The sequence below is a fragment of the Centruroides vittatus genome, unplaced genomic scaffold (genome assembly GCF_030686945.1).
Source record: "Centruroides vittatus isolate TY-2023 unplaced genomic scaffold, ASM3068694v2 contig_926, whole genome shotgun sequence".
Taxonomy (NCBI): domain Eukaryota; kingdom Metazoa; phylum Arthropoda; class Arachnida; order Scorpiones; family Buthidae; genus Centruroides; species Centruroides vittatus.
Genome location: NW_027122612.1, coordinates 634,248 through 662,152, shown reverse-complemented (window position 1 = coordinate 662,152; position 27,905 = coordinate 634,248). Strand labels below are relative to the sequence as shown.

The window sequence follows — 27,905 nt, the reverse complement described above, 5'->3', positions numbered from 1 at the left end:
TCCAGATGCGACCCGGAGCTATTTATAAAAGACTATAGACATTAAGAGTGAAGTTTATATACAAAACTAAAACGAAAATAATAATAAAAAAGGTGAGTACTGAGTAATAAAAAATTCTGAGTACAAAGACAGACTGCAAATAAATCGCTTTGTAAGGAAGGTTATTTCGAAAAGGATAAATAAGTCTGGTATGTAAATAATAGCCAATACACGACTTTCTTCTTAGTATGCATTATATATACGCCCGTCACGCTATAGAGATTGCGAAAAATTTTCTTAAAGGGGGAAAAATGCTAAGAACTAATTTAGATAATTTCAGAAAATTTGCATATAATATAATAAAATTTTCGATAAAGTTCGTTCGATAAAAAGTTCGTTAAAATTATGTTGTAGAAACATTTTAAAAGTAAATTCAATTTTTCTTTCCATTTAATTTGACTTATTCTTTAAAACAAAAATATTTTAAAAAGTTTTAAAATAAACAATTTTTAATTATAAAATTATTGTAGATGCACGTACAGACAAACAAACAGACATAATTTTTTTTAGAAAAAAGGATTAAATTATACTGTATTTATGACACATAAAGCGTGCTTCAATCAGAATCAGAATATCGATTTTTTCACTGAAATATTTTATGGAGAAAGCAAAAATCTTATCATTATTACAATTTTTTTCACTGAATTTTTTTGAAATAAAAAACTTTTTATTTATGCCTATTTTATTCGGGTTTTAAAAACTATTAATAGAAAAATATGATTCACGATTTTTATGCACCATTTAAGCTCTTATCAGAGTAAAATAAATCCTGATTAAGTAGCGCCATTGAAAATAATCCTCAAAGTATCTATAAATTCAAAAAGCATTTAAACTTTCCAAAAAACTGCTTTTAATTATTGTTTATAATAATACTCTGATAATATAAAATAATATAATAATACGATAATCCTTTGGAAACTATGCCAACGTGGGATTAATATTATTGATTGCTGGCACCACACAACGTGTACTATTGATCCTGCAGCTGTTGACCAGTCAAATTTATTGTCATAATCTCTCATCTCTTTATTAGATATGTTATATCGTATAAAAAGGGATAGATGCAGCTTGATAATTATCCATATAAATTATTTTCGACTTATCTTTCTCTTATAATCTCAACTTTTATTATACTTTCCTATGTCTAGTAGCTGATAAAGTTCTCAATTTTGCTTAATTTTTCGAAGTTTTACGCTGCTTATACGAAAACTTTTGTATTGACGAAGTTTAAAAAGTATTTTTATATCAATTTATATTTATAAGGGGGTGGCCCATAATGTTATTAATATTTTATAAATGATTATAATTAAAAATAAGTTAATTTAATTTTTCAATTAAAATTTTATTAAATTAATAAAATATATTTCTAATAAAAGTATAAAATAAAGTAAATATATAATTTGTTTTTAAATTTTATGAAAATATAACGATATATTTAATTATTTACAATTAATTTAGTTGTTTTATTTACAATTTTTTTTAAATATTTTTCTTTGAGAAAAAAATATTTATGTGATTTTTTTTACAGTTTTCTTTAAAAAAAGGACACACAAGGCACGTTTCGAAACATTTTCATTTTTTTATTTTTATTTTTATTTTACAAAACTTTACAGTACAAAATTTTATTTGCTCCATTTTCTTTCATTTTCTTTTATTTTTAAGAAAAATCTTTTCACGATATATATGTATATAAAAATTCATCGTTAAATCAAAATAATTATAAAAATATATAAAAGCAAATGAGAAATTAATTAACATTTTTTTCTCCCCTTTTTAATAAATACTAATTACTTTTCTGAGGATTGTCTTAATTAGCCGAGATAATATAGAATAAATTATACTTTACAACACTCATACACGATACAATGCACTTCTAAGTGCTCTAACTAGACATATGCCACCTCATTAAGAAGCTTTTAAAGATGTTTTCGAAAATCTTTTGATATGTTAAAGGATCGACAGCTTATTATAGAGTACTTTAGCTGAAAGATACTTCATAATTTAGTGGTGTATCACTTGTATATAACCGAGCAGATGCTCTCCAAGCCTGAGATAAAGGTTAGTTAAACCCCCCTTTACTAACTCATTCTAATCACACAATATCGAATCTTTTCACTGGTCCCTAAAGTACAATTAATAATCTACTTGAATAATTATTATCGCATTTGGCAACTCTTAGTTGATGTCAAAAGATTTTTCTTTAATTTCTGCATATTCTCCAGTAAGATATTATTATCTGGCTCCAAATTAAAAGCCTTCTGGTAATGATATAACGCTTCGCTGTAATTACCCTATTAGCGAAGAAAGTATTAAAAGAATTTTTTTACACCTCAACACATAGAATAATCAGTCGATGCTTTAATAATCTCTATTTTTATCTTTATAATATATTACCTGTAAATGCTGTATAACTGCCAAATTGATGTGAGCGTGTGATAAATTTGGATCCATGTTTAAAGCTGTAGAGTAACTCTGTAATTAATACGTAAAAAAATTACAGGGTTTTTTTATTCATAATATACATATATATTGATTTTTAAAGCAAAGTTTTATGTCATAGCAATATAGAAAAAGGTAAAGCTACCTGTGCTGATGCTTCCAAATTCTTCATATCTTTCAATATATCACCGTGGTAGCTGTAAAGTTGTGCACACTTCTTATCACTCTTACCACACAAAGTCAATGCTTTGGAGATGTACTTGAGAGCCTTTGTATAAAGAAGAAAAAAGCAAAACAGATATTAGACTTTGAGAGTAGTAACACGAAGAAAATTCTATATTTTATGTCTTGTTTTTTGTTACTTTTTACAGATATTTTAATAGTAAACTCGTGTTAAATTAATGAAAACGTAAGAAAGGAGTGTTTTAATATTTGAAATAAATGCAAAATTTTAAATAATTAGTAATATTAAATATAAATTTTAACCTAAAAATACTGGAATGGTACTGAAATACAAATGAATCAGATTTACGAGAAAATAAAATAACAATGCATTCGAATTGTGTGAAAAAATCAATAAAACAGAATAGAAATAAAAGATTTTTTTGAGTTTCTTTAATTATTGTTATATGAAATATTTAATTAAACATTCTTTATTATTTTATTGCTCTTCACGTAAGAGAGTAAAATGTCGAGACGTCTCGTATTTACCAATTCAAATATTATTAATCTCTTTATAAATTTTAAAATTAAAAAATAAATAAATAAATATATAAAATTTTGCTTTATTTTTCTTCATATTTAATTATTTAAATCTGTATACAAAATAAGATCAATAAAATAATATTCGTTCTGATGATGTTCATTAAACAACGTTAGAATTAATTATAATTTTCATACTACTAATTTAATCATCTCATTAAAGGTGAAAACTTCATTTTTTTATTTTTTTAGATTTTATTTTTAAAACACTCCAGCCGTTAATTAATGTATATTAGCTGTTGTAAGTGCGTAAAGAAGAGGAGGAGAAGATTATTAAAGTGAAGCATGTTTTTCGTTCCATAAACACGAATGTAGAGCCATTTTAATAAAATTAAACGTTCATTTCTACAAATCTGAATGATTACGACGGTTATAATTTAGGTCAGGCGATCAATGAAAGGGTTTTCCACGAAGTACATTGTCTCGTTCATTTTTAATCGAGTAAAGTCTCGAACATAGTTTCACGATCCACTTTCCTAGAACATAATCCGAGAACGTGATAAGGTACGTGACATTTGCGTGTTAACAAACTGAGATAATATAATAAAGACATTAAACGAACAATATTTACCATTGTTGTTTTGTTGATTTGTGTATACAGTAATGAGATTTCATGTAAAGCATCCCTATGATTTACACGTGAATGAATACTTGATAATAATACTTCCGCTTGTTTAAAATATTTTTCTTGTATTAATAATTCCGCCTATCAGGAAAAAAAAATGTTTAAAAAGGCTTTATTAAAATTACAACAACAAAATTCTTTAAAATTATTATTTTAATAGAATTAAAGTAAAGAATTTTTATATATAATTATGCTTATAAATTATTAAAATAAAACATATACTAAACGTTTTTTTCAATATATTTTATCACTTAATTAAAGTATAAAAATTTATTTTAAAAAGCTTAATATATTAAAATTGCATTTTAAATGTTTGTATTTCTCGTTTATGTTTATAATTTTTTAAAATTCATTTCTATATTAATTTATTAAAAGTAAAAACCCATTAAATTTTATAAATAATTTTTTAAAATAAAAAAATAATATTCTTGAATGATTACTTTTTTTTATTTTTGTCTAAATTTTTACTTAAATTTATGGATAAAAACACGTGTACTTTTACATCATAATTTTATTAGAATTATAATTTAAAATTAATAAATTTTTTCGTAATAAAAATATAAAATATATTTTAAAAAATTATTAAAATATTAAACTAGATAAAAATATTGTTTTTTATGATTTATAAATTATGCTAAAATGGCTTTGATTTTGAGTGATTATTTTTGATAAGAGGCATGAATCACATAACTGGAGGATGGATAAAACGTGTTACATAAAATGAAAAATCTCTTCTAAATAATAATTTATAGTATAATTTAACATTTTTATGGGTTAGAATTTATTATTTTCTATTTATATCCTATTATAAAGGCTCAGATTATCAATGAATCGAATATAAATTTTAGCAAGACAGGACTTTGCAACTGGAGCGACAGATGATAAATGCATTTATAAGCCTTTATATTTTGACAAATAAAAAATGAAATTTTGACTCACAAAATGTATTTTCCCGTAAATATAGTTGGAAAACTTATTTCTTAGCTTTTCGTATATTATTTTGCCTTCTTTGAAGCGTCCTGTGCTGATGTACAATAAACCAAGATTATCCATAACAGTTGGATCTTCTGTTATTTCTAAAATTCTGTTGAAGATAAAAGATTCAAAATATTTTAATAATTGATTGTTAAATTGTGAAAATTACATTATTTTTCTACAATAATTTCTTTTATTTGAACATTTTTTTTTGTTGTTGTTTGTTCCTTTACCTTTTATATATAATTTCTTCTTCTCGAGTTTTCTCTAAAGTTTTCATAATTCTTGCTATATTTAAAAGGGCTTTAAAATGATTCGGTTGATATTTTAAAGCTTTTTGATATAATTCCGAAGCTTCTTCAATTCGTCCTTATAAAAAATAGATATAAAAACTTAAATTTTTAATATTTGAAAAAGTTTTTCCATTATATTTAGAGCTTTTTGTGTTGATACTCAATCATTTTTACTAACTATTTAAAACAAAAATATATAAACTCCTGTATTTATTTTTATTTATAAATTACGTTTAATTTTTAAAATTATTTTTTGAATAATTTTCTTTGATAAATTTATAGTATTTAAGAATATTAAACATGAAACTAGAATGATGCTAGGGATGCGGGATAAGATATGCTACATCACTGGTAAAAGATGTTGCTATAAGTAATGATATGAATCTTCACAAACAGGAGACAAATTGTTATCAAAATATACAAGAGGTGTTAGATAAACACGTAGAAAATATTATATAAACATTAAGAAAGTTATTACAAGATATATACCATACATATAAATATATATATATATATATATAAATAAATGTTCCACACATAACATCTCAATATAAATTTTCTATTTCGTATCTCAAGTTTATTCCTGAATAAAGGAAATGCTATTATCTTAACATACACGAATACTATATCAAATATATTTATGATTCTACACATCTATGTGCTGTAAGATAATATTTATAATAGTGAAAAATGAATGATTTTCTTACCTAATTTATGAAGGAAACTTCCATAATTATTAAGGTAATTAGCATTTTCGGGTTCTAGTTTAATTATATTGCGGTGGATACATTCGGCAATTTTATTTTCTCCTTTGATAGAGTAAAGGTATGCCTGAGAGGAATATGCTTCAGAAAACAGAGGATCCAGCATCAGGGCTCTTCTCAAAAGATTAAGTGCCGCTTCAGTTTTACCCAACTGACTGCGTTTTGTAGAAAGAAAAATGATTGTTTTTGGTTTTCTAAATAACTTTCGTACTTTAAAGTAAGTTGAATTATTGAGTTTTACTAAATTGAATTCGTGCAATATATCACTAGACAAGAAGACATTTTTCTCATTTTAAATGATAAATTTTGCATAGGTTAGTGCTGTCTAATATAAATTGCCATACTTCTTAAATTAAAATTTGAAAACAGATACCTGTAAGTAACAGCCAAATTGTAATAAGCTCTCGAATGATAAGGATTGATCTGTATTGCTTTCTTAAAATGAATTTCTGCTTCCTTCTTATCCAGAAGAAGTGTGCCTAAATTGTTGTGGGCACTTGCATGATTAGGCCACAAACTGGAAAATTTTTATATACAAATTAAAATTATTTAAACATTTATTAAACCTATACAAAATAATCCCTCGTAAATTTTTACGTGGTAAAGGTAATAAAATATTTAATAAAAACTAGTGTTAATTTTATATTTTAGAAAATTTATTATTAATCATTTTTAAAAAGCATTTCATTTCATAATAAATTTTTCTTATTAAATATTTAAAATTTCATAAAACAATTCTTTAAATCATTAAATATTTATTATTTTTTTATAAGAGATAAAAAAAACATTATTTTATTTTTAAAAAAATTATAAAGAAAGAGTAAAAAATTATATTAATTTTCATAGAAAAATCGATAAAGTTTAAACATATCAGAAGACGTATGAATAAATAACAACATATGGATTAATTTTTATTAAAATTACTTTTATATGTTGAAAATAATAAATGGAAAGATAAAAATGCACATTTATATTAATTTTTGCGGCATTCTTTTCATTAATTTATTGTTTGCTTTCCATCGACTGAATATTTTCCCTGTGTTCTACCACTACATAAGGAAAGATCAATAGTAAAGAAGTGGGTCAAGTAAGATCTCTCTTCGATATTTCTCTTGAATAACTTTCGACATCTTGAATATGTTTAAATAATAACATTTATGTGTCATTTGTTCGAATATATTGTAATATTTCTCGATTTTTTTGTCATAAATATTAACTAGCGTGCGCGAAAACCACACACACATACACACACACACATACATACATACATACATACATATATATATATATATGTGACGTGCTGTGTAAGGTATGGAATCGCCAAGACGCGCGATTCCCACCTGTTTGTTATAACGAACTGTCATAACGGAAAAGTCGTTAGGATCGGCCGTTGGAAACGACCGTTAGGAACTTCCGTGGGAAGAACCGTTAAGTTTCGAATCGTCAACCATCGGACGATTGGCCGGCGGGAAGTGACCGTTGGCGGCCGTTGCGGGAACATTCAAATTTGATTGGAGCAGGGTTCGAACGCCGTCGACTATTTAAGTTCGTATCGCGATCGGCTGGGATGGTGTGATCGTATCGGAGGTGATCGGATCGGATCGGATCAAGGGAGATCGTCGTTATCGAGGTGCTAACTAACTCTCTCGTGGGAAGTTACGTGTTTGTGTACGAACTTGTTCCTGACTCGGAGGTTTTGTTAATTACAAGTCTGTTTGTTCGTAAGGAGTTCTTTCGACGAATTTGTACGGGAATAGTCGGTTGTTGTTGGAATTAGTGTTGTGCATATTTAATTGTAACTCTAATTTGGATTATTTTGTACATTTACTGTAAATATAAAATTTGTGTTTTTCGTCAAACCGACTGAGTGGTTATTTTGAACATTACTGGCGCAGTCGACAGGATATTTTGGATACTTTGGATTACGTTGGATTATCCTGGATTACACTTCAAAGAATCGGAAGAACTGAGCTACGACAGAGAAGCAGACGTACGTACAGAGCATCACCAGCAATTAGACCCAGGTAAATTTTTTGTTTCTCGCTAGCACACAGAGATGCCTAGACGCGCGAAATCGCGGCAGCTAGAGGCTAGGGACTGGGAGGATGACGAGCCGGGAACGTCGCGTAGGACAAGCGGATCAGGAGACGACCTCGAAGCTCTGAAGTTGCGGATCGAGCTCGCGAAAATCGAGGCCAAGGCGAACATAGCAAAATGCAAGGCGAGAAGAGCAGAAATCGCGGCGGCGAGCGAGGCAGGGGCAGAGGAGGTAAGGAGAGCAGAGATAAGATTGGAACAGTTTATGTTACGGCTGGGGATCACCGGAATATTAGACGATACGAGGAGGCAGGAACAGCAAACACGATCCGAAGGACTTAAAGTCGAGGGGAACCGCGACTTCGGGGATAGAATTAGCTTGTCGGGAAACAAGCCGCAGGGGGAATTGGATAGGCCAAGGGAAACTGACCGGCAGAAAAGAGGGTGTCCTGATAGGCGGGTAGACGACGAGGCCGAACGCATGCGACCCAAGGCAGCGGACCGTGTGGTGGTGGAGGTGAGAGCATCCAAACTCTCTTGCCCACCGGGGAGCGGGGAAGCAAAGGATCGGGTCAAGGCAATGCGGGGAGAAGGGAGGCCCACGTACGTAGCCGGATCGAGGACGGGAACCGCTGGGGTCAGGGTGGCCAAAGTCCCCATGCTAAGAGTAGAAAGTAGGCGCAGCTCACAGGTAGACCGGGACATTAGGGAGCCTAGTGGAGTCGCGGCAAGACGAGAGGAGGCAGTTCATAATATCCAACCCGAAGTCGGGAGGTCGCTGAAGGAAGCTGAGACAGTAAGCGGCAGAAATGGTCCCCCAGTTAAGGACGTTTCGGGAACGGAAGCGTCGGCGTTAAGGGAGTCATGGGTCTCTAAAGCGGTGACGGGAACGAAGGAGAAAAGGCAACTCGTTGGAGCCTTCGGTCACCGGGTAGAGGCAGGCTTAGCGTCAGTACCGCTTGGATTGTGGGAGGAAGGACGCGAAGAAACGCCAGGATCGGCACGGGTGACGTGTGCGATCACCAATAGGTTAGGGAAAGCGACAGACGCCCTCTTAACGGAAAGGGACTTCCGAGCGCTGGTAGAAGCGAGAGAGAAAGCGGATTCCGAGGCAAGAAAAAGGGAATTAGCTGAGGAGCAGAGTATATTAAGTGCGGTAGCGGGGATGTTCGTGGAAGCGAGCGAGGGGGTTAAACGAGAGCCGCCCGACGACAAAAACCGGGGGATGGTCATAGGACCGCTTGACCAGACACAAGGGCGGCAGCGCACGGCCCAGTGTGAGCGGAGGGCGCAGTCTGAGCAAAATAAAGCAGGGGACGCGACTCCTATTGCGAGGAGATATTCCGGTAGCGAATCGGATAGCCGAAGCGAACGACCCGCCGCGAACAGGAAACTGGAGGGCGAGGACGCTGATGAAGGGAGGCCGGGAGTCAGAGCAGTAAAGAATGGGGTAGCTGGGACGCCTCAGGGTCAAAATTGTGGCGTCGGGGAAATAATCGACTTGGGAGATATCGGCCGGGAACCCGCGACTCAGTTGGCGCAACACGCCGATGACCAAAGACGAGCGATCGGGGAAACTAGCGAACCGCTGCTAGGGTTACCGAATGCGACACGGGATAAGCCCCTGGATGCTACGAAGGAGTGTCATTCCGTGGACGACTTGGCCGGATTGATTGGGCAACAGGCGAACGTGATCTTGGCGACCGTCACTCGGGTTCAAAGAAAACACAGCGGTGAAGAGACCCGGAGGTCTCGGGCCACGGCGGGCGCGGCCAGTGGCCAATCGGAACCACCCACACACGTGCTAAGTCCGGAGGGAGGCATATCGCCGGTCCGGAAAACGACGGACAACGGTCACAACCGAGCTCGCGGTAAGAAACCCAAATTCCGTGAGAAGGGCCGAGCGACATCTGGTGACCAACAAAACCGGATGACGCGCCGAAGGCGACGGGGACGACCTCCTCGTAGGGGGACCCGCGCGGATAGGTCTCGGGGATCCAAGGGGTCCTACACTATCGCGAGGCATCTCTGTGCGCGGGTTATAGCGAGTTTGCCCGGTTGTACCGGAGGTAAGGGTCAGTCCGCACGAACGGACATTTGTAAAATTGCTGAGTGTTGTTGGATCAAACAGGCTTGGGCTAAGCTCAGTTTGATCCTTGGCCGCGGAGGTGTAAGGTATGGAATCGCCAAGACGCGCGATTCCCACCTGTTTGTTATAACGAACTGTCATAACGGAAAAGTCGTTAGGATCGGCCGTTGGAAACGACCGTTAGGAACTTCCGTGGGAAGAACCGTTAAGTTTCGAATCGTCAACCATCGGACGATTGGCCGGCGGGAAGTGACCGTTGGCGGCCGTTGCGGGAACATTCAAATTTGATTGGAGCAGGGTTCGAACGCCGTCGACTATTTAAGTTCGTATCGCGATCGGCTGGATGGTGTGATCGTATCGGAGGTGATCGGATCGGATCGGATCAAGGGAGATCGTCGTTATCGAGGTGCTAACTAACTCTCTCGTGGGAAGTTACGTGTTTGTGTACGAACTTGTTCCTGACTCGGAGGTTTTGTTAATTACAAGTCTGTTTGTTCGTAAGGAGTTCTTTCGACGAATTTGTACGGGAATAGTCGGTTGTTGTTGGAATTAGTGTTGTGCATATTTAATTGTAACTCTAATTTGGATTATTTTGTACATTTACTGTAAATATAAAATTTGTGTTTTTCGTCAAACTCGACATACATACATATATATATATATATGTGACGTGCTGTATAAATATATATTTTAGAAACACATTCTATTTTTAAAGTATACAGAAAAAATACAAACTTTTACTCTCCATAATGAACTCTCTTTTTAAAATTTTATATAAAAAATATTATCATATTTAAATTTAAAATTTTGTCTTAAAAGAGAATCCCTAAATAAATAAAACTTTAAAAAAAATTAGTTTATATTTAATTTTACGCTTAATTTAAGTAAAATTAATTATTATTTACTTTTAACTTTAAATAATTATATTTAATAATTCTTATTTATAAAAATATCAAAATTAATTAACTGTAATATTTTGTGAAATAATTCATTGTTTACTTTGAAAATTTATTCGACAATTTATTAAAAGATTTAATATATCATACAATATTAAGTATTTAATTTGTATTTTTACAGAAATTATTAAAATAATTAATTAAAATTAAAGCTTTTAATGTTATGAAATATTTAAGACTTGTAATATTTATATAAACATTTTTTAAACGAAATATTATATTTTATCATTTAATAAGTAAATTAAATAACATTTCATGAAATTTTATTTGCGAAATGAGAATTTCTTTTTCAAATTATGCAATGTTTTTTTATTATCATTTATATTATTACTATCTTAAATTTTTATTTTAACAAATTTATAGACTCTTCTATATGAATCCCAATAGAATAAATGTAATAACTGAGTTAATTAAAATAATTTGAACAATTTTATAATCAAATTTTATTGTTGATATATATATTTTTATTCTTAAATCTTAAATATTAATAAATAAAATATTAATTATAATACTGATCGAACGAATGGAAGCAACCAATGTATGTTCTTGCGTATTGCAGGAAAGTGATATTTACAGGCGTTACGCCTGTAAATATCACTTTCCTGGTGGCTCACGGTGGCTAATTTTTTTGTAATAAATTATTCTTATTATTTATCAAAATTAAGTATATAATAGTGCCAAAATGTCAGTTAACTATTTTGTATTTTATATAGTATTTATAGTATTTTATATTTTACAAGTATTTGTAAGTAAACTGAGTTTGTTTACAGCAGCGTATATATTTACTATAAAATTGATGGAAACGTAAAAGTACAATTGTATTCTTTATTTAATTTAATCGCATTAATTTTAATTTAGTGTTTGTAATAGTTAATACTTCAGATATATAAATACATATGTTATAAATAAATATATATATTAAAAACAATGAGTCTTATGGAATGGAAACTTTGTTCTAAAAAATCTGGTCATCTAATCGAGTGATTGACTTAAAGGAGGAGGTTTCTACCATTTACATATACATATGAATGGTTAAACCTCCTTTAAGTCAATCACTCAAAGAAGTTATATATATATATATATAAATGGTAAAAGTTCCTTTCTTAGAACAAAATTTTCATTCCATGGAACTCATTGTTTTTAATCCCTCTTAAGCCTTTACCTTTTACTCAACCAATGAGTACCGGTCTGATAATCCCTTTGTGTGAAATACCCTCTTTGATACGACCAGTTTTATTACCTAGGATAGAATGACGAAATCGGAAACATGGGCATGTACAGTACAATATACTGTACAACGTTGGACATGTTCACTGTAGCGTTAGGTATAAAAAGTAAGTTCGTCTCAATCATTTTCCCGGAATTTCACAATCTCCATTTTCTCCTATTCTATTCCATCATATAGAATATACATAATTAGCTGTTAAAATCCTCAATAACAAATTATCCCGTGCTTTGTTCTTATTAAATTAAATAATGTAATAAAGCCAATAAATTTATTTTTCCATTAATAAGAATGATAATTAATGACTACAAATTTGGGCGGTTTCTGGAATTAATTTGGTCTTAAAGAGGAGTCTGTTTGATGAAATAAAAAAGAAATACTGAAGGCTTCATCTTGTTCAAGAATCTTAAAACAGAAAACACAAACGTCTATTTCAGATTACTTTGCATCAAACAATTAAAAATGTATGAATTATAGTATATAAAATTATACATTTTATATTATTAAATAATTGTTTTCGGCGTAGTATTAACGTCTAAACAGCATTTAGGGTTGCTATCTATCGGGTTGCTATGAGTCGGCATTGATTCGACGGCATATAACAATAGCAGCATAGTGTTAATTAATGCACAGTATTTATTAAATGGCTTTTGCTATATTGCCTACATATTAATCTGGATAGTGCCACATTAGAATATTACATATATCATGTAGTATTGCTGGACACATTACTATATACACTACTCTGTATTCATTTTATTTTCGTTACCACCCGTACAAGACCATCTTGAGATGACCAGTTTTCCTAAGTTTTGGAGGTGGGTGTGGACGTTTTAAAGAGGTTTTACTGTATATAGTAGTCGAGTATCATAAGCATTTCGAATACATCTATTGCCTAAGTAGATCTAAATACGTGCACCATCTATTGATAAAGCATCTGGACTTTATACAAATCTGAAGAATTATGAAGAAAATGGTTATCCACACGATCGTGTTATTTTAATCCGTACAAAAACTTTGCACAAATTTTTATATTCAAATTACAAAGCATCGTCATTGCGTACACATAGAGTTGTGTGTAAATACAAAACATTTATTTCCTAATCTTTTATTCGAGAGAATAGTTTCAGACAAGAGAAAACTGTTTTATTCGTTGAACAAATACGGTCTATAAATGGAATTGAAAAATTCTTCAATTTAGTTGAATTTGCTAGAGGCATTTTACTTCAATGATTGAAATATATTGAAGAGATGTAACACTGATGTGACTTTATCGACTTCCTATGGAGTTCATCATAATCGAAATTCCGTCAGGAAGCTATCAAAACTTCTTAGTATTTTATGAAGAAGATATCTAAGCCTTAGCAAATCGAATATCTTCTTTCTCTCAAGTGTTTTACTTAGACTCAGTATTTTACTTCAATAATTTCTTTGTATTGTTTACACTGGATTACGATAGCAAAAACGCGTTAAACCAGGTTACAAAGAAAGAAAATTTTAGTGACATCGGTAAATGTATTTTCAATAATGCATTACATGATATCTTGTACTTTCCTTTCTTTTCTTTATTATGTCTGTTGAGGCTTTATTTTTATATCCCAAAACTATTTTAGATAACTCTTTTTCTCTTGATATTTTAAATAGTTAAACTAACCAATTGTAAAATTTGGGTTAAAAAACTTTTAAATTCTAAAAAATTCTATCTATAAAAGTAACATTTTAACCATTACAAAATTTTATTTTGTTTTTTTAATTATTTTTATATAAAAAAAATTCATAAATTCACGTTGCAGTCAATATATTTTCCTAAAAGTCTATTTAATCTTTTTATAAAAAATTAAAGTATAAAATCATATCTTTTTAATAAAAATTTAAATTTTCTTATATAAATTTATAATTTGTTTATAATTTTAAAAATTTTTATTAAATATCACAGATAAATTTTTCTATGGGATGATTTAAATAATGAAATATTACAAAACTTAATTCTAATACCTTAAAATTTAATGGAAAGTAAATAAAAATGAAGAATTATTAATTAAAATAGATAAATTAATTTTTTTATTTTCATCTTTTTACATAATTCAAAGAAAAACTCATTTATTTTAATTATTATTTTATAAAAATTGTTCTCATCTCCATGAAAAAGAAATAATCATTTGCTGAGAATTAATAAACTTAAATTACTATTTAAACTTATTTTTAAAAAAACTTTTATTCAGTTTATTATACAAATATTTAATTTCCCTGTCATAGGAGGAGACTTTAACAAATTTTAGGCCTTAAATTAAATTTAAGGCCTAAAATTTCAATCATTATTAAAAAATTTAAGATGCTTTTAAGACAATAATTTTAATATTTAATTTTTTAAAGTAAAATATCCTTTAAAACTTATCAAATTTTATACATTTTTTTTTAAATTTCTCATTTACTATGATTTAAAAATTTGTTTTAAAATCTAATAAATTTTTTAATATACATATACAAGTATATAAGACTTTAATAACTTCGAAAGTGTATTAAATATTTATTATCCTGTATAAAAATAAATTTGAAATATTATTATTATTTTATTATTTTTTTGGTGGAAATGATGTCGTGTTAATGGATAATTTTTTTAAAAAAATTCTTGTTGAAATTTTTAGGTTAAGTAAAAGAAATTTATAAATTAAATAAATGTTTAAAGTTTAACGTTAATATTTGATAAATATCCAATTTAGATTGAAAAGGGAAATTTAATTTTTCTGTTTCCATTCTCTGTAATTGAATTTTGAGTAAAAATACATTGAATAAAAAGGAAACCTCTGAGTTACAAATGTTATTATTGGTTTGTTATTAAGTTAATTAAATTTGAAAATTCTTTTAATAAAAGTACTTTTTTCTTCAAATATACAAGAATTAGATTTTGAGATAATTTTACTAGAAAATAAATTATTTCACCGCTGAAAATTTACTTTTTGTTAATTATTAAAATTTTTCTAATTCTTATTTTAATCTTTAATTCAATTATTGTTTTATAAAGAATTTTAAATTTTTTATATAATTTTCTTTCTCAAATCTTACCTTAATGCTATTCTGTAATGTTTTATTGCCAATTCTTTATTCCCAATGTCCATTTGTAAGTTAGCGTAATTATAATGAACCTTGGCATTGCTTGGAGAAGTGGAAAGTCCCGATCTTTAGAAAATTTTAAATTAAAAAAATAATTAAACTTTGTACAGAAATTTAATTAAAATTTTAAAATATATTAATATATTCTTTACAATTTAAAGCCAGATTTTGAGATTGTTAATGTCCATAAGCTATCTCCCTTCATCAAATAATAGTAGACTGTATATTATATAAATTTGGCTTTGATTTAATGTAATATATACTGTTTAAAAATAATTTTTTTAAATATATTTCTATCTAAAAATAGAATAGAGATGGATCTGGAGGGAGGCAGATCTACCTCTGTTCTATTTTTAGATAAAAATATATCGCCCCTCTAAGATTTGTTTCTGGATCAACTTCTAGAATAAACTAAAGATTATAAGTTATTTTTTCAAACAAAATTGCATTTTTGTAAAAGAATAAACAATATTTATAAGTTATACTCCTTGAATGTATTTAATAGTTATAAATATTATTATATATGTGAAATGTATTTATACAATTTAATAAAAGTGATCAATCTTGAAGATAAAATACGACTTTCAAAGACAGATATTTATTTTTTATATTGGAAACAAAGTTAAATCCAAAACAAAGAACTGACCACAGCAATTCTTAGTTTTTCTTTTTATTTATTTTTTTATTCGGCCTATGCAGTCCAATATAAAACTTTATCGATGAAAATAAAACAATAGAAAAGAAACGTAGAAACATCTACTCACTTGAATAGAGACTCCCTGGTGAGCCAATCCTGATTTCTCTTGGTCGTTCTCAGAACGAAAAGAGCTACCAAAAAACACGTGACTAGCCTACAGGTCCATACCATCCTAGGACCACGTGGTTTGATCCTCTTCAGGCCACACGTGACCACCATGCAGAATCCAATACTAAAAGAAAAAAAAGTACAACTTCACGGTACATCTGCACCCAAATTGCCGAGGACTGCTATACTGTCAAGTCGACACAATGTCTCTGAACACATTGTAACGTAATCTCATTACTTAGATCTTGTTTCTCTTTGTTACTTCCGTGACCGAAATTCGATATTTCCTTTAATGACCTTTCCTCATTCTTGAGTGTTTGTGTAGGTCGTCTAATTTTAAATTTTGCTTAGATTAATGATTGAATCAATTTATCAAATCACTAGAAATATTCCCTCGGCATTGAAAAGTCAAGAATTCCTAGAAGCATCGAATTTTGTGAAATCACGTTTTACCAGAGAGAAATATCTTCATTAAAGTTTTACGAATAGATGAAATTTTCCTCACATAATAAACTAATTTCTTACAGATTTATCTTCATAATTGTTAAGCTGTATTTTTATTAAAATTCCCTTAGCTTCTAATTAATCTCACGAAGCAGCGTGTCCAATTTACTGTAGTTTAACTAAGCGATAATTACAGTTTACTTTAAGTACAACTCACCTGGGTATATATAGCACTCTTTCTGCTATTACGAAGCCAACAGTAGTAAATAGATTTGTGGCAGGTAGGAAGGAGAATATCAAAACTGAGAGAGATAATCCTAAAGATTCTCTTTCGCATTTCTAATAATTAGAAAAATCTCTCATAAGATTTGTGAATAACAAATTAAAGTTATTTACAATTTTTAATAATAAGATTAATTTAAATTATACGTTTATTTTTAGTCATTTAATAGCAAACGTAAGCATCGGATAATCTTTAAATTTTTATTCAAATTAATTTAATATTTTCATATTACATTCACGTTATATTACATTTTATTTTACTTCCCCAAAGAAAGTATGGCGATCTGTTAAAAATATGATCCCCAAAATTTTAACATTTTTTTGGAGTCAGAGGACCTTGAAACATTGACAAATGCAAACAAGTTGGGGTTATTCTATATATAGATACTAGTGTATGTGGGGGGCATGATTTTTTCACCCTTTTTAAATCTTAATAACTCCTGTGCCTTTCGCAGAAAATTTCTGAAATTTTGCAGTGATGTTTATGTATTAGGGGGTTGTTTTTCTAGAAATTTTCATGAAAATCGGACCATTGGTTGGGGAGATATTAAGGGGGTGGGCTCCTTATCTCAAAAACCTTCCAAGTTTATGAAATTTTTTAAAAAGTCGTCGCTACTTTTAAAATTAACGTTTCGTAACGAATGATGCCACGCATAATTTTAACTTCGTGCTAATATGTTTAACAAGTTAGTGTTTCTTAAATATAAATATCTTTCGCCGTAAAAATTACTCAACTCGTGGCTGAATTTTTAAACATAATTTTGATACTATAATTAATTTTAGCTCTATAAAAATATCTTCAATATTTAAATTTAATTAAGGAAGAATTTTAAATCAAATTTTTAAAGATTTAATTATTTAAATTTAAAATATATATATATATATATATATATGTGTGTGTGTTATATGTGTGTGTGTGTTTTTTTTACTGACAAGTAGAGGTAATTGAAAGTTGTTTGTATTATTATCAACATTGTAAAATTTCAAAATCGACCATAAAGTTGAATAATTCAGATTTAATCTATACAAGTAATTACATTAAAATTTTTACAGTATCATAAAATTAATACCGTGTGGAATTATGTCTGTTTTACGAGTTATGTCTATGAAAAATAATTTTATAAATATGAAAAAAATAATTGTAATAATTTGAATTAATGATTTATATTTCTTTGTCAATTATTATTTTCCTCTTTCAAATGAATATAGTTAAATAATTATTTCAATTTTATTAATAGGCGCGGGTTATGATGTCAAGTGTGTGTAATGTTAAACTTTATCCTCTGATTATAAATCTTCTAGTAATATGGTGCAACTAGAGCGTATTAAGACAAAACTAATGATATTTCGTGAATATTCCTATATTTTATTTTTTTAAATATAAATAATTAATTTACAACTTTATTATATTTTAAAGGTATAATGAATTATCATACTTTTGTCGTCTGAAGTTCGTGATGTAAAGTTTAGCTGTGGCGATTGATTGCATGACAAGAAAACAGTAGAAATTTTATTAAAATGTATAAAAAAATATAAAGTATAATAACGTTAAAATTTTAATCCTAATTGTATTCAGTGTCGAATTACCTACTAGGCATAGGGTCTTCGAGTTTCCACGGCCCCAAAATTTGTTAAAATAAAGCAATTTTACCGTCTCAATTGTATATCATAATACATAAATAATTATTTAGCTACAATTAGGCGTTATTAGATCATGAAGTCGGAAAAATTATGCAAAGTGGCATTCACTCTTCTGTTCTTAGGGGCACTGGAAGATCTTAATTCGCAACTGTCTATACTATATCACATATGCACATAGAAGGACTGAATATACACGCTGTACGAGATACATATAAGCTGTATAGAGTACTGAAAAAAGTAATATAAGCCGTAGATATAATGATACAACTGATATAAACTATACACGGTTTATTTTAGAATCTTATGTTATAAAGCTTTAAACGTATAACTTGTTATATGGGGAGAGCCTTTAATATGTTACAATTTAAAGCTAAAAGTCTAAATCCTGACACACAGTATTAAGTTAATTGTATTTAATTTTATTAATTAAATTTGTTTAGAATATTTTCAATTTAGTAAAAAGTTCTCAATAAAAAATAATAAAAAACAGACAAAACAATTTAAAAAATACAAATATCGGATAATATTCTAAACATTATTTTTTAAATTCTCAGGAAAAAATTCAGAAAAATAATGATAAATATCAATAAAAAATAAATTGAGAAAATAAATAAATAAATAAATAATAAATATTAAATTAAACACGAATAAAAAGAAAAAATTACTTTAAAAATGTAATAAAAATAATATATTTAAACGGGGATAAGAAAATAAATAAATAATGAAATCAATCTATTTATTTATTTAAAAAATGATGAGTTTTTCTCGTAATGTAAATACTTCTTAAATTACTTTTTTTTTACTTTTGTAAGTGTTTATAAGAAATTATTAAATTTAATAAAAATAAAAATTGCATTATAACGTTTTTCCAATATAATCTGCATATAAAAAAATCCAATTTTTTCATTCAATAGATAAATTTATTTATTTTTGTATAGGCTATATAATAAATATGATTTTATTTTCGTTATAAAAAACTATTTTTATTATTTTATTATATAAGAGTATTTAATAATTAAGAATAGTATTTATATTTAATATACAATGGATCTTATGCATGAAAAAATATTAATTTTGGACCAAACAGGCCCTATCAAACGGAAGTCAATAGGGTCTTGCATTTATAGTGACTTTAGATATATATATTTTTAATTATTCATTTTATTTTTTGTTTATAAATAAAAAAACACTTGTTTTAAATCAAAAATTCTAATTTCTTTTTAGATTTTTAATATTCTGGAGCCTCAAAAAGCTGTTTTTCTCCCCTATCTCTTTAAAGCCCTACTCATTAATATGGTTTTATCAAACTGGTGCATTTATCATATAATTAAATATAAAAAATACACATTTTTCTTATTTTATCTATCAAATTTATGCTTTATAATATAAAATATATGAAATTATTATCCTTTTTTGTTTCAACAAACTTATAAATTCAATTTTTCATTTATTACTTATTGAAGAATCATAATGCAGTTTATAATAAACAGGAAGAAAACAATTCTCTGCATCTAACAATAAATCCCGCTAAAACAAAGATTATAATATTCCGTAATAATTGTAAAATTTCACAAACAGAATCGAAGTTGTATCTAAATAATACTCCCTACAAATAATTAAAGAAATTAATTTTTTGGAAGTCATATTTGATTGGAATATTACCTTCAAAGCACAAGTAACTACTATTAATAACAAAGGAAAGCTGGCAATTGGCAATCTCTTGTATCTATGTTCTACTCTGAAAACGTCAAACTTGAATATCCATATAAAGTTATATAATTCAATAATTAATCCCATTATATACTATGCCAGTCTAATTTGGGGTCTCGATTACTTATATAAACTGGAATCTCTTCAAATTTATTTTCTTCGTAAACTTCTCCATCTTGAAAGATCCATTCCTGGTTATGTTATACGTAATAAATCCAACCGTATATGCTCATTCTCTTCTTTTCTCAAACGTATAATAAAATTCTACCACCGTATAAAATTTAAAAGTGATAATAATTTAATTGTTCTACATCAGAAAATTATCAAAAAAAAATAAAAGCAAAAACATAAGTTCAAACCAACTATGGCAAACTAAGTTTCAAAAACATTTAAACTTATTCGGTGTAGCTGACCTGTTATTCAAAGATAATTTGCAAGACTGGAAATATGGCTATACTCTATTAATCGAATATGCAATATCCCAGTCTATTAACAAGGATCGAACAAGTTTAAATCAGAGTAAATATCGTCCCTGGTACACCAACCTGCTCCGTATACCATCTTCACAACCATATATATCTAAATCAATTAATTTAAATGTGAAAAAATTAATAGCACAAATACGCCTTAATAAATATTCTATTTACATCAACAACTTTCATTCATTGTTCATTGCTACTAAATAACTGTGATTTTATCTGTATTAATAACTTTTAAGGTTTTGATTGTTATTATCCAACAAAATATACTTGTAATTAATGTTATAATGATTATTATTTATATATATATATAATAAACTGTTCAACCTTTTTTGTAATTTTCCCTATTAAATGTAACACCCCCCCTTAACAGGGAAACTCTCCCTTTTTGTGAATAAACATTTATTATTATTATTATTATTATTATAAACAGGGAGAAAAGGTATAATTTTTTAAAAATATAAGGATTGATATCAAACTTTATATATAAGTTTCTCGGTGTAAATTCGTGTTATTGCGTGGAAACCGCAAGAAATGTTAAATTTAATATACAGGATAAACCCTAAGTAAATATCAATATAATAACATTGAGAGATGGAGGTGATAAAAATAGGTAAAGATATTTTCTATAAATAATATATATAAATATCATCATTCTTCTTGTATGAAATTTTAGCTTAAAAATAGGACGAGAACGTTTGAACGTCCACGTGTCTCAGACGATGCCAGAAATACAATATGAAACGTAATCACAGTATAACCACGCGCTGCATCACGTGGACTTAAGATTACCCTATTCAGCTGCAATTTGACATCATATTTGTGAAATTTATTTTATATATTCAATAAAGGTAGACCTTCCATCGTTTTGCAAGTGAATCTAACAGAGTTAGCCATTATTTCTTTGAAACAAGTATAAAATTAATACCTGCATTTTAAATAATGGTTATAAAATATGTTTCTCTAAACGCTGATTGGTTATAAAATACGTCTCTCTTAACGCTGATTGGTTATAAAAATACGTCTCTCTTAACGCTGATTGGTTATAAAATATGCTTATCTTAACGACGATTGGTTATACGAAAACATTTAAAATTGAAAATTTAACTGTTATTTTTTGCTAATTTCATTACTAAACTCGATTCATTTTATTTGTTTATTTATTATATTTTCTAGTCTCCATTTTATAAATACTTTGTCATATAATTTCAATTTAACAGAAATTCACAATACAAATATTGAATAATAATATATAGGCCTATAAATTCTTCCAAATAATTGGAAAACATACAGAAAAATGATTATAAATGACAATAAAAGTATTTGAAAATTTAAATTAATAATAAATATTGATTTATACGCGAATAAAATTGAAAATGAAGTTTTAAGAAAGAAAAAATTTTAAAAAATATAAAAAGAATATATAACAAAATCAAATCTACTTTATTCTTCATTTACTAAAATTATAAAATAGATTTGATTCTGTTATATATTTGTAAAATGTAAAGTGTAAATTTTTTTTAAAATACATTACATTTGATATTTAAATATGCTGAAAAAATTTTATATTGATAAGAATAATTTATATTATTTAATTTACTCACTTATATACTCGCTTTTGGCTCACCCGTACGAGCCTCAGAAGTTATTTTTTGCATGGAATAACACATTAAATAGCCTATACCTTCGAACTTTCTATAAATTTTAACGGTAAACTTAAAGTAAAATAAAGTTATAAGGTTTAAAACCTACCTCATCCTTACCTGGACATAAAAAGATTTTCCGACGACTACAAATAATCCGGTTACAAAAAATAAAGTTGCAAGATTCCTGATATCATTAAAACTCTCGATTAAACTGATGCTTCCTAGTTGCCAGTCGTAAGATAATCGAAGTGGGAATAGCAACAACCAAAAGTTGACAGCTACCAGATAGGTGTATGTTAGAAACCTAAGCAAAATGCATTTATTTTATTCATTATCAAGTTGAAACCCCCCCCCTTCAAGCTAAAAGTTGACGGAAAATGTTTTAAACACGAACAATGTGACATTTGCATTTGTTTCACCAACATGATGATAAATGAGCCTATGTTTAGCTACCAAGTACGACTAATCGAGGGAATAATGCAATCTGTTATCGCTAAAATTCAATTTTCACATTCTCTCGATACTACTATTGAAAAGTATATAAAATTTTGCGTGAAAATTTAAATGGTTTCAACAATAAAACGTACGAAAAATTTAATTATAATTAAATATATACTACATTAAATTATAAGGTTAAATTAAATTAATAAATTGTGTATTTTGTCGCAAAAATTCGTTAATTTTCTGCCTTTTTTTTAGAAAGAATAATTTAATTATTATTTTTTTTATTGTAGTTAAAAAAAATAATTTTCTTTATATTGAAATTTTAAAAAGTTTTGCAATTAAATTTTATTTATTTATTGAATTGAAAGTAATTTTAAAGCTATTTTTCGACTAATATTTTTTTAATTTTTATTTTTCAGTGAATAACAATTCAATTTTAATAAATATTACTTTAAAAATTGACGAATAATTTCCAATTAAAAATAAAAATTTAATTTTTAATTTATTTTCGAGTGTATAACAAAAAAAATTCATTTTTATTTGCATGATTTATAAGAAAATAATTAAAATACTATTAAAATTAGTATAAAAAAATTAAAATATTTGATACAAAAATACTTGCGGATAGAAAATTAATTATTAAAAATGATTTTATGCCAGTTATATTAATATAATTGAATTAAAATACAAAAAAAAAATTGATTTTTAAATTAATTTTTCTACTCTTTTAAGGTAGTTTTTTCATTATTATCATCATTATTTGGAAAATAAAAATACGAATTATAGCGTACCTTGTGAGGAAAGAAGGAGAAAACGAAGCAGGATTATCCTGATCGGAAAATCTTGGCATGGATCCACATAACATCAAAATTCGTAATCCCAAGAGTACCAAAATCTGTCAAAAGAAATAAAAAAAAATCGATCCAAACGGAAAAAAGCTTTTAAACTGCATTATAGAAATGTGAAGAAGCCATATAAGTTTTCATAAAGTTTCTTCAAATGAAAGGAAAGAAAAGAAATCCCTTTTGACTTTGTGAGTGATCTATTTAAAAGATTGGAACAAAGATATTTTCATATTATTTACTTTTATTGGCTCGAAAATAAATTTAAAAATCTCCTCTCTATTTTACAATTTACTCTAAAACACATTAAAAATTCACAAAATATAATTAAAAACACGTTTATTTATGACTAATTTAACTAAGATAAGATACTTAAAATGCTTTCGAGACGAATAATTTTAATGGATTTTTATTTTTATTTACTAAAAAATTTTTGACGTAGTTTCTTACGCCGAATTAATTTGAAATTACGATTAAACGATGCTAAACATAATTTACAGATCCGAAAATGATTGAAAAGTGTCATAAAATAATATAAATGACGTTTACTGTTTAAGATAAACATTTATTATCATTTATTTAAACAAATTTAAATTCTAGGCGTTCCATTTGGGGAGCTCATTTTGATAACATCCCGACGTATACAACATTAATAAAGTCGAGTGTTGTAACATAATTAAATTCAGAAAAGAAAAATACTTAACATCGTTATTTAACTATTAAAATTACATTATTATATTCAAATGAAAACTTACCGTTACTAGCGAAGTAATAAATCTTTTATCCTTAAAAATTTCCTTAGCAATTTGAAGATTTTCCCTATATAACAAAGGAAAGATTATTTGAATTTAACACTCGAACGAATTCCGCATTTCTGAAACATAACGATCTTACTTAATGAATTGCAACATTGTTGGGTAATCCGTTGAAATTCCATTCGATGTAACCTCAACGACCTCCATTAGTCGACAGACTTTATTCAAAGCATTATAACAGAAGTAAAGTTACAAAAGTCATACTTACTCACTAACATCTTTCCTATTGTGTTTAACGGCCATTATTGTCAATATATATATACTTTTTTAGAAAGTTAACAATAACTCAATTGTAAGGAGTTTATCACAATTTACTTCTAGTACGAATTTTCCGAATGAAATACCTGAAAAATTTCTGTTTTTTTTTTTTTTTTTTTATTACTTTTCAAAGATAGTCGAAACAATTCCCTTATTGTTGGAATTCTCGAGGGAATTATTTTGAATCAATGGATTTAAGAACGATTCAACGAACGATCGACAAAGCAACATCACTTGAGGTTGCTGAATGGATCGAAACTGAAGGAGTGTGGTTGATCTTTTGCCGAACTAGACAATACACTTCCAACGTAGCCTACATCGATATTGGAGTTTGTACACTTTATGAGCATCGGTGTGAATGAATGGTGTAGAAATTGAACCAATTTCCTTTGTTTATCTCTATATAGAAACTAGAAATTTTCTATTTTTATTTCCACCTTATGAAACTAAATCCAATTACTTTTTTTAAGATTAAGTTTTCATTTTCCGCTGTATAAACAAAATTGAAAAATTTAATGAAAAATATATTTGTTTATATATTTATTGTAAATCTGAAATAATCTACTCGACTTTTTTTTGTTTTAATTTTTATAATTGAATAAAGACTAACAAAACTAACAAACATTTTGTTTTAGTTTTTGTAAACAATTTATAAAATTAATTAAATTGATTTATATTTTCAACTTTATTTGAGTAATATTATTACGTTAAATTATTAAAAGTTTAATAATTTGGAACTGGAGGAAAAGAAATCGGCCCGAAGAGGGACTCGAACCCGCAACTTCTGCTATCCGTGCAGACACGTTACCAGTTACGCTACCCGGACCTTCAGTCCGATCGCCTCCTCCAGTATATATAAGCTAACACGACGACCATCGACGATGATTACAATGCCGGCTGGGGACACATCAAGTGCCCACGTCTTCCCAAGGCACTCAACCGGCCATCGCAACCCCGGCAAGGCGTATAAAAGTATTAAAAGTTTAGTTTTTTCTCAGCTTCTACACTTAATTAACAGCTTTAATAATAATATTATGACAATACGAAACAATTTATTTATATTAATAATGATTTTTAAAAATACAATAACGTTAGGTAAGGTTATAGAGACGTGAGATGAGCTTGAATCAGTCATTAATGTAGGGCCAACCCCTTTAAAAGTTACACAAATATATAAATAAAATCAATGAAAAAGATTTTTATCACTTATTAAATGAAACTTAACTTCATATTTAAATATTTTTCCAATATAAAAAATTAAATTGGGGTTCTTCTTTGTCCAGTTTTTGAGAAGCTCTCTGACACCATTTCAGAATCAATTTTTTAATATAAATATAGGAGCTATCTACATATATATTAGAGACTGAATTAAAGATTGGATTTTTAAAAATATAATTAACTAAAAAATAGAAATAAAAAAGCAACCATCTTTGAAATAGCTACTTCACTATCTAATCGTTGTCGAATTTTTTTAAGGAGGATTACTTTGATACAACACACGAGGCTGTTACGCTGTGTTCAAGCAGGCTCTTCTTACATTACCAATGAAAGAAGGTATTATTTGTAACGTCTTAAATAACGCTTCTTTGACTGGAAGTATAATTTTCGTAACGTAACGTAACATAGTCTAAACGCAGCCTTAAATTTATACGTTATTTTGAGGCTTAATAAATGAATTAACACTATTATAACACTGACACGATGATGCAAAATATATTTTTATTTATCAAATTCCTTTAAAATTAAGTTTTGACATCACTGTACGATACAAATTTGAAGATATTTTTTATTAATAATTTAATTCGCTGCCATATCTTGGAGTAAAAGCTTTTATTACTCAATAAAGTTTTAATATATATTCAACTTTTATTTATAAATTAACAAAGAATTAAAATAGAGTAAATTAAACTTTAAAATTTTAAAAACAAAAATTAATTGATCTCGCGCTACTTGTTTTGTGCCAAATTATTGACTAAACAATGCACTATAAAACTTTAGAAATCATAAAAGTTTGAAGATACGCATAAAAAGTTTTCTAAGTAATAAAAAAACTCACAAAAACAAAAAACTTAGTATATATAAATTTAATAATTAATGCTACTTTCGTGTATACAATTTTCACATTTTTAGTTTACTACAACGAGATAATTGATGATTAATTAGCTATCCTTGATAATTAATCATATATTAGCTCTTTCATAAACCTTTGAATTAAACAACAACGTTATATCGATTTTACATCTACTTATTCAAAAGCTGAAAAAGGTAAGAGTAGAATAAAATCTCTCAACATTTAATTATACCAAAGTCTAAAAGTATAAGTTTGGTAATAAACGTCGACATTTGGCATAGTAAAAATGGCAAATTTTAACGCAATTTACTTATCCACTAACAGTAAACAATGTTATTATATGTATATAATAAAATATGAAAGCTTATTTACATAATAGTACCTTCATATTTTTTAGTAATAATGCCTTTTTACTGTGTAGTCATAAAAAAAGGGAGGAAAACGTTTACCTGAAAGAATGGCTCTCTCTCCACTTCTGCTGCAGATGATAAACGGTGCAAACTAGCAAGACAGTGATGCCTTGTTCTTTAGAAAGAAGAGAAAACGTAGCACAGATAACAGTAACGGCCAACCATTTTGAAACGACAGATTTCTGTACCATCTTGTAACAGCTGTTGGAAAATACGTTGTTACTTTGTCATTGAGAAAGTTAAGAGAAAAGTTCTTGAAATGAAATTTATGATATAGTAATATATCAAACAATATTGCAATTTCTATCAAAATTTAATCCAAAGATGCAATTTTCCAAAATGTTTTATACTTAAAGAAAACGATAGTTTTCTATTAAATTAAAATTCCTTGAATAAAATTTATAACTTATTTTTCAGTCTCATTTTCCTCCCTTCCCCCTCCCTCTCTCTCTCTCTCTCTCTCTCTCTCTCTTTCCACCCTGCCTCTAAATTTCTGATTTCTTTAAAGTGAAGAGTAGAATATAGAAACATTTTTTTAATTTCTTAAGTAAAAGATTTTGAAGAATTTTATTTTGATTAAGTTTTAAAAAAATTAGGAAAACAAAAGTCTGATTTAATTATCCAAATAACGCTATTAAAAGTAGCATTATATAGATAAAATGAGCGCGAAATCTTAATTTATTGTAAGCTTTAAGATAATTTCCAGCGTAGTGATTACATATTTTACACAATAAATATGTACA

General features: G+C 28.2%; 1 protein-coding gene across 1 annotated transcript in view; it reads right to left on the bottom strand.

The window, feature by feature from the left end:
* Positions 1 to 1,677: 1,677 nt before the first annotated feature.
* LOC136984644 (protein O-mannosyl-transferase TMTC1-like) overlaps positions 1,678 to 27,905 on the bottom strand; it is a 36,482-nt gene continuing 10,254 nt past the window's right edge. Inside the window, exons 4-18 of the mRNA XM_067281711.1 lie at positions 27,202 to 27,363; positions 24,364 to 24,427; positions 23,558 to 23,661; positions 22,440 to 22,626; positions 16,782 to 16,903; positions 16,080 to 16,244; positions 15,268 to 15,381; positions 6,271 to 6,414; positions 5,841 to 6,052; positions 5,074 to 5,209; positions 4,805 to 4,949; positions 3,812 to 3,946; positions 2,624 to 2,746; positions 2,434 to 2,511; positions 1,678 to 2,330 (exon numbers count right to left, since the gene is read on the bottom strand). Coding sequence (XP_067137812.1) covers positions 2,196 to 2,330; positions 2,434 to 2,511; positions 2,624 to 2,746; positions 3,812 to 3,946; positions 4,805 to 4,949; positions 5,074 to 5,209; positions 5,841 to 6,052; positions 6,271 to 6,414; positions 15,268 to 15,381; positions 16,080 to 16,244; positions 16,782 to 16,903; positions 22,440 to 22,626; positions 23,558 to 23,661; positions 24,364 to 24,427; positions 27,202 to 27,363 — 2,026 coding nt within the window. The 3' untranslated portion in view covers positions 1,678 to 2,195. The remainder of the gene's footprint in view (positions 2,331 to 2,433; positions 2,512 to 2,623; positions 2,747 to 3,811; positions 3,947 to 4,804; positions 4,950 to 5,073; positions 5,210 to 5,840; positions 6,053 to 6,270; positions 6,415 to 15,267; positions 15,382 to 16,079; positions 16,245 to 16,781; positions 16,904 to 22,439; positions 22,627 to 23,557; positions 23,662 to 24,363; positions 24,428 to 27,201; positions 27,364 to 27,905) is intronic.